At 36.7% G+C, this 10,671-nt stretch overlaps 1 protein-coding gene across 2 annotated transcripts; it reads left to right on the top strand.

Annotated features, from left to right (window-relative positions):
• Nucleotides 1-318: 318 nt before the first annotated feature.
• LOC149160191 (microtubule-destabilizing protein 60-like) lies at nucleotides 319-4,870 on the top strand. 2 transcript variants are annotated; one of them, XM_089436657.1, is made up of 8 exons: nucleotides 319-1,256; nucleotides 2,120-2,147; nucleotides 2,375-2,488; nucleotides 3,642-3,761; nucleotides 3,898-3,996; nucleotides 4,114-4,173; nucleotides 4,340-4,434; nucleotides 4,532-4,870. In XM_089436657.1, exons 1-8 carry the CDS (start codon nucleotides 823-825, stop codon nucleotides 4,653-4,655), a joined length of 1,074 nt encoding a protein of 357 aa, XP_089292783.1. In that variant the 5' UTR covers nucleotides 319-822; the 3' UTR covers nucleotides 4,656-4,870. The 2 variants fall into 2 exon arrangements, with proteins under 2 accessions (XP_089292783.1, XP_089292784.1); XM_089436658.1 differs by lacking the exon at nucleotides 2,375-2,488.
• The last annotated feature ends 5,801 nt before the right edge of the window (nucleotides 4,871-10,671 follow it).

Raw genomic sequence — 10,671 nt, 5'->3', positions numbered from 1 at the left:
CACAAGTAGATTACATCCTTTGAGTAATGATTGGGGAATTAGAGGAGGATAGCTCAATAAGATTAGTGGGATGCATGCATGTGTGGGATGTGTGAATTGAGGTAGGGATAGAAGATGTAACAACGATATTATTGTTGTTATTGTTGCTACAACTACTAAGATTGTCCACTGCTTACGGAGGTTGGAGGTGGCCAGGAAGTAGATCCTAGTATACTCTTACCATTCTTGGAACCATCCTTTGGTTCGTTAGCCAAGTCTTTTCAACGTGAGGAAAACAAACAAAATCACCCAATCAATCCTTTCCCAAAGCATAATTAATCGTCACCCTATCACCTGGTGGCTTCGGCGGTTATTTTTTCATGTCCGATGGCTGTGAATTCCAAACCTCTCCGCCTTCATCATCCTTGCCATAATTACCTCACCGCCAGATGAACACCAACGGACCGATTCTCGCCTATTTGGGCCTCCAACGCTCACCAAATCTAAAAGAAGTTTGGCGGAGCAGCACTTCTCGTTCAATTTGGTGCAAATTTGAACGCGAAGAGCTCCCGGACGATACATTGGGGTCAGAAATCGGAACCCAATTGCTTAATTTTCTCGTCCTTTAGGATTTCTTGATAGCGACAAATCAGAGAAAACCCAAAACCCAGTTGCCTTCCATAGACATAACAGAACTCAACCGTTAATTAATTTCATGTTATAGATGTAAGAGAACTCAATTCTTGAATTGGTATTGATAGCAGAGTGCAGAAAAAGAGCAAACTAGTTGTTGAACTCAAGCTTTAGATTTTGGAAATTTGAAATAACAGAGAATTTCCGTTTATGAATATGTTGTTAGCAGAGCCCCAAAAAACCTGTTATGCTGGGATGGATTCTGAGAATTGGGATCCCAACTTTGAAGAATTGCAGCAGGAAGGTAGAGTCAAGAACTTGGTGAAAGTTTTTGAGAACATGAAGCTGCCCTCGGAGACCCAGAAGAATGAAGTCAAAGATGGTCACAAGGAATCTAATAAGAAAGATAAGGGTAAAGCTGGTAGAGTAGAACAGGATAATCTGAAGTCTAATGGCTGTGTTAAGAGATGGGCTAGTTCTGGAATGGATCAGCCATTGGCTCAGAGACAGCCCAATATTTCCTCTGGCAAGAATTATGGTGGTTTTGATTGCCGCTGCAATATGGGCAAGTATGAGGATGGTGGTAATACAAGTGATCTCAGTGACTCCCAGAGCCTTCGGTCTTCTGTGCTGAGCGGAAGCAGGTAAGATAATCATGGGTGCACCTTGTGCAGTTTCTTAAACCCTGTACCTGTTATCTTTCTTAATGTCTATAGTAGTCTTGGGGGCTTGTTTGGTTTTTGCAATAGAAGAGGTGGTGGGAGGGATTGCCGCACAGATCAGGGAGGAGAAGCATGGGCAAAATTCTTAACTGGGGGAGAGATAAGAGGAATTTAAAAAAAATTGGGTTAAAATAAATTCCAATCATTAAATTTTTCTCTGAAGTTTTTTTTTAGAGGTTATAGGTTTAATTATAGAGAGGATAGAGTATGTATATTTTAAGAGGTCATAGGAAGGTTTCTAGTGCATATACAGTTTTTGCAGTTCAGGAAGAGTATGTACAATTTAAGAGTTCACAAGTTCAATTCCAGTGGGTTAGAATATCTACAATGCCCTAAATTTGAGCAGTCAAATTGGAGATGGGTTCTTTGTGCCTTATACAAAGAGATTTCATACACCATTAAAATTATATTATTATTATTATTTTTACTTTCTCTTTTATATAAAATTTCGATATTTTGGCCAATAGTTTATTTTTTTCTGGAATTTTCGTTGATGTTTAAGAAAAAGGTGTGATTGGGGAATGAAATGTCTGGTAAAGTGCTGGGACTAATCTCTGCCTTGTCGACGAGAGATGCTAATCTATTTATTTATAAATGAACCCTTCTGTGCCACCGCTTCTGGCAATTCTAATTTAAAAGATAGTTTAATCAGTTACAAGGGCCGATTTCGTATATTTATCAGAGCAATTAGCTCTTTTATGTTTTTGTTTAGGCAAATCCAAATGAGCTTTCTAGCCCTTTTGACATATAGTACTGAATCATAATTTATTATTTTTCCTGTGCAGTTCTAGAAGCCGAAGAAGAACCGAGAAAGTAAGGGTGAAGCCATCTCATATCTCTTTTACTATGGACCGTTTTTTTTTTTCCAATCTGCTTTTCTTGCATTTCTGGTTTCTGAGAGGTCATAGAGTGGAGTTTTTGGATGTTTCTGTCCAATAATTTTTTTAGAAGCAACTGAATTTTCTTATATCACACTTGTTTTAACGGGATTTGTATGATTTTTAATTGATAGACATTGTTTCATTTCACATCTGTCTCAGAGTTTTGACTCCGACTCCACCAAAATAGGATCACCAATGTGGAAGAAACGGCAAGAAAGACATAAGAGACAAGTCAGAGTTACCCCTACAAGACCTTTTAGGCTACTAACCGAGGTAGAAACATAATAATTTTTTTAATTGTTTGCTTACAGTTTAATACCATCCTCATAAAGCATTTAGGACTTGTTAAACTATAGATATATGTATAACTTCATAGTTGTTTTACTTTCATTTCATTATCCAACCCAAAATTTCCTAGTCAACTTACAATATTCAAAAGCCTGTAGCTGCCTAGAAATTATATGTGCATCCTACATGATAAGTCTGGTATTATAGTTACATGGTATCATAAGTGCTTAGTTATTCTCTGGTTTACTCAAATGAGAATTGGTATGACTGGAAAACCTCCACAATTCCTAGATAAGGACTTATCTACTTCGTTGTCAAAAGAACTACTCCCACTTTATATAATTAATGTCAAAACACTAACAAACAGATGAGTGATCATGTATAAGAGCTTATAAGAGCTTGTCACTCTTAATCTCTCTTTCATTCCTTTGTAGATGATATCGTGACGTCTTTATTGGTCAAGATGATATTGTACTGTTGTTAGATCTTGTGGTCATTGCTTGGTATGACTGGAAAACCTCCACAATTCCTAGATAAGGACTTATCTACTTCGTTGTCAAAAGAACTACTCCAACTTTATATAATTAATGTCAAAACACTAACAAACAGATGAGTGATCATGTATAAGAGCTTGTCACTGTTAATCTCTCTTTCATTCCTTTGTAGATGATATTGTGACGTCTTTATTGGTCAAGATGATATTGTACTGTTGTTAGATCTTGTGGTCATTGCAAGCAATGACCACATGTGATATGCTAGCATGGTCAGTGTTGCCATTCAAACTTGACTACATTTAATGTTCTAACTAGGAATACTGATTTCTCAAGAGCCAGTTTTGTATGATTGTAGTTAGTTATCTTAAGTCCAATTCTCCTACATTATAAAACAAACTTTCCTCAAAATGATAACAGTGACTCATAAAGATAAACTCCTAAACTCTTAAAGCCATTCTACGGAGTTCATACTCTGTTAGACCCCCAACATCTATATTGATACGTGGCAGGTATAGATACTATAAATTGTATATATACATGGCTACAATAACTATTGCCACGATTACTACAGTAGCAGCTATCAAGAAAAATATTAACCACAAACAGATGCTTGTATATGGCTTGACAAACAATCTTGTTTTTAGCAAAGAGGTCAAATGAAAGAAAGACAATTCATGACAAAGATAAAACATAAGATGGACGAGGAGGAAAAGCACCGAATACCGATTGCACAAGGCTTGCCATGGACAACTAATGAGCCACATGTAAGTTTCAAATCTTAACAAACCATGTTGTGCTATCAATGATGATGCCAGCCTTGAATGCCTTCAACATGTCATTCAAAGTCTCTCTCATTAGATCTTTTATCATAGTCTGAAGTGGTCTTTACCAAATTTACAGATTTTACCAAAGCCCCCAGTCAAAGAGCACACTAGGCCATTGAATGTAAAGCTTCGCACGGAATCTAGAGCAGTTGAAAGGGCCAAATTTGATCACTTAGTATGCCTCAATCCTTGTCCTACGTGATTTTATGCATTTCTGTCCAGTTTCAAAGTTCATCATCGTTATATTAATACTTGTTTCAATTCTTCACATTATTCCTGATACCTCAAACAGATAGACGAAAAATACTACTCTCTGGAGCAAGAAAAGTTGGAAGAAGAACATCTCCAGAAGGTATAACTTCCTTTGCATTTGTTTTCATTTTTTCCCATATTTTAGTTGGGATGGATGTTGTTTAATTTGAACTAAATATCTCTAATGTATAGGGGGAATGTGGGTACCTAGTTTGAGCCTTGTGCATTTTACAGTTGCTACAAACTAACTTGAATATCATCAACAGCTAGCTGAACTAGAAGAAATTAGGAGATTGAGAAGAGAGATGATTCCATATGCTCAATTGATGCCCTCTTTTGATCATCCATTTGTACCCAAGAAGTATGTTCTCATTTCTCTTCCCAATTTTTCTATGTTTCTATATGACGTGAACAAAAAAACATACATATTTACTATATTAAAATCAAAACTGTGGCAGGTCTTTAAAGCCCCCAACAATCCCCAAGGAGCCTAAATTCCAGAGCTATCACCATACAAAGGGTTGTAATCCAGTGTCAAGAATGAAAAGATGGTTTTCAAAAGTAGGCTTCACAGGGTATTGACAGAACGAAGGAATTAATGTATCAAGCATCAGAGGAAACCATGGTAACTTGACAAATGTAAAGGCTATTGTATCAAGTGATGGCAAAACCACCCCTGAAGGCTTTTCTGTTCCACACATGAAAAACTGGAACCTCAGTGATACTGTCTTTTTTAGTTCAGTAAGTTAATTATAAGTTAGTTGGGGCTTATCAACCTCCTGTGTTTTGAACAGGTATCTATGATGGGGAAATTCAATCTGAAAATCCCCTGCCTTTTGGATTGTATTGGATACCTCCTATACATGTGCATATATAAATTGAAACATTTTTTCAAGAAAAAAAACACCTTTTAGCTTGAAAATTTATTTAGATTTTAATCCGGATTACTTTTAGAATGTGATCTTCTTTTTCTAAAGTTTTATTGTCTCGTGCTAAACATAATACCGTCACATACCTCTGATTTGTTGAAATTGTGCTGATAATGTGCTGAAGATTCAATAAAATAGAGTGGGCTTCTCGTAAGTAGCATCTTCTCTTCAACAAAAGTTTAGGCTTGACAGTTGCATCACTCTTTTCCTTGAATTTGAATTGCAAAGTTCAGACATTACCCACAAGTATAAGTATTATACGATTTGCCATTGAGAGCATCAGTTTTTATTCTGGAGTCCGTTTCATAAATAATTTTCTTAAATCTAGTGGTGCACATTATTAAGGTTACCATCTCTGCTTGATTGTACTTTTTAAGAATTTTCTTGAAACTCAAAAGAAGCGTTACAATAGTCCAAAACTTAGGGTACACCAAGTAGTGGGCAAAATAATCCTTAAGAACTCTAGAAAAGCATTACCATTGGTCTGAAGTGGTGTCGCACTACACGCAGCAGGCAAAATGAGTCCCAAAATCTCAAGAGAAGCATTAGAATTGGCCTGGAAAGGTCACGCACTACCAGCAGTAATGCAAAATGACCCTAAAGATTAACCAACACAAGCACTTATTTGCCTAAATTGTTATAATAATGAGTATTCGTTTCACAATATGGTCCATAAACTGGAATTTACAGCCAAATCATTTCACCAACACAGATCTTTATAGAGATTTATATTTGTTCTCTGTTCTCAGTGCAATTCTGAGAGTAAATTGTCTCGGCAATTAATCACCAACAGGCATAAAAGTATGGCCTTGTTTCAGATTTGTTTCATTGCTCGGCTGCTCGGAAGGCCAATTAGGTGGACAGATCTGTATTTAACAGATGCACTCTAAATCTGTTCTCAAGTTGAATCTATCTTCCGACTTCTAGATGCAGCACTGTACACTTATGCAGAAAACTCATGAGTCTATAAATATGTATTTTTGCCTCAGCCTGAACAATCCAAGCAAAGACAAGGCTTGTAGTGTAATACAAAATCCTGTGACTTTCTCCATTGATGTTCTAGTTTCTAAGTTCTGTGTTATTATTCAGTTTTACTCGTCTGATTCCCATCAACTGGTATCGGAGCTTGATTCGAGAAATTGACGAGCCAGGCATCGAAGCTCGCTAGCTACAACAAGAAGCCAACAATTATTACTTCCCGGAGATTCAGACCGCTGTAAGGCTTGCTCTTCCAGGGGAGCTCGCAAAGTACGCCATCTCACCCGCTACAACGAGAAGCCAACAATTATTACTTCCCGGAGATTCAGACCGCTGTAAGGCTTGCTCTTCCAGGGGAGCTCGCAAAGCACGCCATCTCAGAGGAAACTAAGGCCGTCACCAAGTTTACCAGTGCTTGAGTTCAATATTTTCTTTGAATTAATTTCAATTGTCTTCTGACACCACCTCTGGTATGGAACTTTGATTATTGTATTTTTCTCGAGTTGGATTGCAAGGCGGCGTATTGATTTGTTGCTTTGTGAGGAAGGGCTTTCAGCCTTGTTGCTGTCTTGGGTTGAAGCACTTGGAGCAAGTTGTGAAAATGGAGAGGACACTGAAATCTGACAATCTTTACTCTGCTTTTTCGAATCCTCCTTTTTTAGAATCATTCATTTTGATATTACTTTTTTTAGAAGATAATAATAATTAAAGTCTTACTGTAAAACAACATTAAGTGACATCTATGGAAATCACAAATGGAGGATATATTGATTTTAAAGGATCAAAATTTATTGATTGAGGGTATAGCAAAGAAACCCTCATCAATGATGACGGATGGAGAATGGATTAAGCTAAATAGAAAGACGATTGCAACAATTTGCTAATATCTAGCAAAGAATGTGTATTTTAATGTAGCCGAAATTCAATATTACTAGTTGGCTTGCCTTTGTTAAAACCATTCTAGACAATGAAATTAGAGTTGTTTTGTTAATGTGTTCTATGTTAAACAACTGGGAAAATTTAATTGTAGTTATGAACACTTCAACCCCTGCAGGGACCCTGAAGTTTGATGATGTGAGCAACAATTTAATGAATGAAGACTTGCGATGCAAGTCAATTTCGGAAAACCAGGGAGGAGAAGCTCTAGCTCTAGCTAATCGTGGTAGGAGAATTGATCAACGCCGAAAAGGATGTTCAAGATTGAGAGGCCGATCAAAATCAAGAAGAGGCATGCTCATTTGCTTTCATTGTGGTAAACCAGTGCACGTGAAGAAAGAGTGTCAAGTCTAGAAGTAAGGACAAAAGGATCAAAAACCGGCCAGTATGAATCACAAGTCATCCAACATAGGTGAAGGTGAGAGTGACTATTGTAGTCACAAATGGTGATGTGTTATTTATTGTTTCAGTAGAAGATGCATGTTTCTATACACCTAGTAGTATCTTTCATTGGATCCTTCACTCTGGGGCATCTCACCATGTAACCCCATGCAAAGATAGTTTTGTTGTATATAATCCTGGTGATTATGAGAGTGCATTTGCGGAACAATCATTTTTGTAGTATTGTTGGAGCGGGAGATGTCTAGATCAAGATGAAGTATGGACAAGATATATCGTTGAAATAGGTCATGCATGTACCAAAAATGTGCATGAGCTTGATCTTTGTGAGTATTGTATATATGATATACAAAGGAGGGTGTCATTTTTTCGAGGTGGCCATGACGTGAAGAAAAAATTGTTAAAATTGATACACATATGTGTTTGCGCCTCTTAACATTAAGTCATTAAGAGGAGCATCACATTTTGTAATATTTATAGATGATGCATCCAGGAAGGTTTGGGCCTACCCTATGAAAAATAAAAGTGAAGTGTTTGAAATATTTCAAAAATTCCATGTTGATGTTGAAAGAGAAACAAACAAATTGCTCAAGTGCTTCATAACAGATAACAGTGGAGAATATTGCTCAAATGCATTCAAGGAATATTGTAATAGGTTTGGCATAAAGCACGAGAACAATGTGTCTGTGACTAGTAAGAAGTTGAATTATTCTCATTTGAAAAGATTTGGATGTGAAGCATTTGTACATATTCCCAAATAAAATAGAACTAAGCTAGATGATAAATATATGAAATCCATTTTTCTAGGATATGCGAATGGAAAATTTAGTTCTCGTCTATGGGATCCAGTCAAACATAAAGTTATTGGAAGTAGGGATGTTATATTTAATGAGTTGGATATGCTTAAGAGGTTTGTATGTGACTTGGAGGTCAAGAAAGTTATTGAAAAGTTTGAAGAGCATGATCAAGAAGATATCCCACCAATGCAAGAAAATCGACAACAAATGCAAGAGTAGGAAGGAGAGCAAGTTGAAAATGATGAACATCAAGAAGGAACCTTGTAGAAGCCTTTACAGGAGATTCAACCTAATAATATACCACCACAGCTAGTTCGCAGTTCTTTTAAACCTCAATAGCCTTCACAAAGTTATCCTCCTTCAAACTATATTTTATTAACTAATAAGGTGAGCCTGATTGTTTTCAAGAGGCTTGTAAGTTGAGCACAATAAAGAATGGAAGAAATGAACTCTTTGCTGGAAAAATAAGGATGGTGGTGAAATGATTTTCCCAAATAGAAGGTATTGACTTCATTGAAATTTTTTCACCTATTATAAAAATGTCATCCATAAGAGTCATTCTTGCTCCTGTTGCTACTTTAGACTTAGGATATGAATAGTTAGATGTAAAGATTGCTTTCCTTCATGGTGAATTGGAGGAAATTTATATGGAGCAACAAGAAGGCTTCAAAGAAAAAGGAAAATAAGACCTAGTTTACAGGTTGAAGAAGAGCCTCTATAGGTTGAAACAAACACCTCAACAATGGTATAATAAATATGATTCATTCATGTTGGAACATGGCTTTCACAGGTTGGAGGTTGACCATTGTGTCTATATTAAAATGTATGACCAAAGAAACTATATCATATTATTGTTATATGTGGATGACATGTTGATTGTTGGGCATGATAAGAATATGATCAATAGGTTGAAGAAATATTTTGGGAACAATTTTGCAATGAAGGATTTTGGTTCAACACAACAAATATTGGACATGAGGATTATGCATGATAGAAAAACAAAAAGTTGTGGTTATCACAAGAAAAATATATCAAGAAGATGCTTGACAAGTTTAATATGAAGGATGCCAAGCTAGTTGGTACGCCCCTTGCAACCCACTTCAAGCTGAGTACTAAGTTATGTCCTGGTGATGACATGGAGAAGGAAGAAATGAGCAAGATTATTTATGCTTCAGCGGTTGGTAGCTTGATGTGTCATGGTATGTACATGACTATACATTGCATTGGAGGTTGACCATTGTGTTTATATTAAAATGTATGATCAAGGAAATTATATCATATTATTGTTATATGTGGATGACATGTTGATTGTTGGGCATGATCAGAATACGATCAATGGGTTGAAGAAATATTTCGGCAACAAATTTTCAATGAAGGATTTGAGTTCAACACAACAAATATTAGACATGAGGATTATGCATGATAGAAAAACAAAAAGTTGTGGTTATCACAAGAAAAATATATCAAGAAGGTGCTTGACAGGTTTAATATGAAGGATGCCAAGCCAGTTGGTACACCCCTTGCAACCCACTTCGAGCTAAGTACTAAGTTATGTCCTGGTGATGATGAGGAGAAGGAAGAAATGAGCAAGATTATTTATGCTTTAGCAGTTGGTAGCTTGATGTATGTCATGGTATGTACATGACTATACATTGCATATTCAGTGGAAGTAGTGAACAAATTCCTTGCCAATCCGGGCAAACAACATTGGCAAGCAGTAAAATGGATTTTGAGGTATCTCAAGGGTACCAGTCATTAATGTTTATGTTTTGGTCATAATGATACCGTGCTTGAAATATTTACACATGCTGATATGGATGGAGATATGGACACCAGAAATTCCACTACAGGTTATTTGCATACATTTGCAGGTGTGACAATATCTTGGGTGGCAAGGCTACAAAGAATATTAGCTCTCTCTACAACAGAGGTAGGGTACATAGCTGCAACAAAAGATTGCAAAGGGATGTTTTGGATGCAGTGATTCCTAGGAGAGATAGAAATAAAGTAGGAAAAATATGTGTTATATTGTGATAGTCAGAGTGTTATTCACTTGGCGAAAAAACCAACATTTCACTCAAAGACCAAGCACATTGACTTAAGTTACCATTGGATCTTACATGTGTTGGAGGAAGGACAATTATCCTTGGAAAAGATCCATATGGATAAGAACCCTGCTGATATGCTTACTAAGAATTTTCCAAGAAATAAGCATGAGTTATGTGGAGGCTTGGTAGGACTGGGAGTGACTTGACTCAAGACTCTTCATTTGGCTTCAAGTGGGAGAATGTTAGTTGTGAATCCAAACGTCGACATCGACATCGACGCCGACCTTCTAACAGTCACTACCCATATCCAACCTCATCGATAATCCGTCGCTCACTGAATTCTAGATGCGGCACTGTACACTCATGCAGAAAACATGCAGAAAACTCTAGAGCCTTGGATGAGTCTATAAATATGTATTTTTTCCTCAGCCTAAGCAATCTAAGTAAAGGAAAGGATTGTAGTGTAATAGAAAACCCTGTGATTTTCTCCATTTATCAATGTGTTATAGTT

Source organism: Pinus tabuliformis, chromosome 5_2 (genome assembly GCF_031772625.1).
Source record: "Pinus tabuliformis cultivar Carrire ecotype Pingquan chromosome 5_2, CPIR1, whole genome shotgun sequence".
NCBI lineage: Eukaryota > Viridiplantae > Streptophyta > Pinopsida > Pinales > Pinaceae > Pinus > Pinus tabuliformis.
This window is presented reverse-complemented; position numbering and strand designations above follow the sequence as displayed.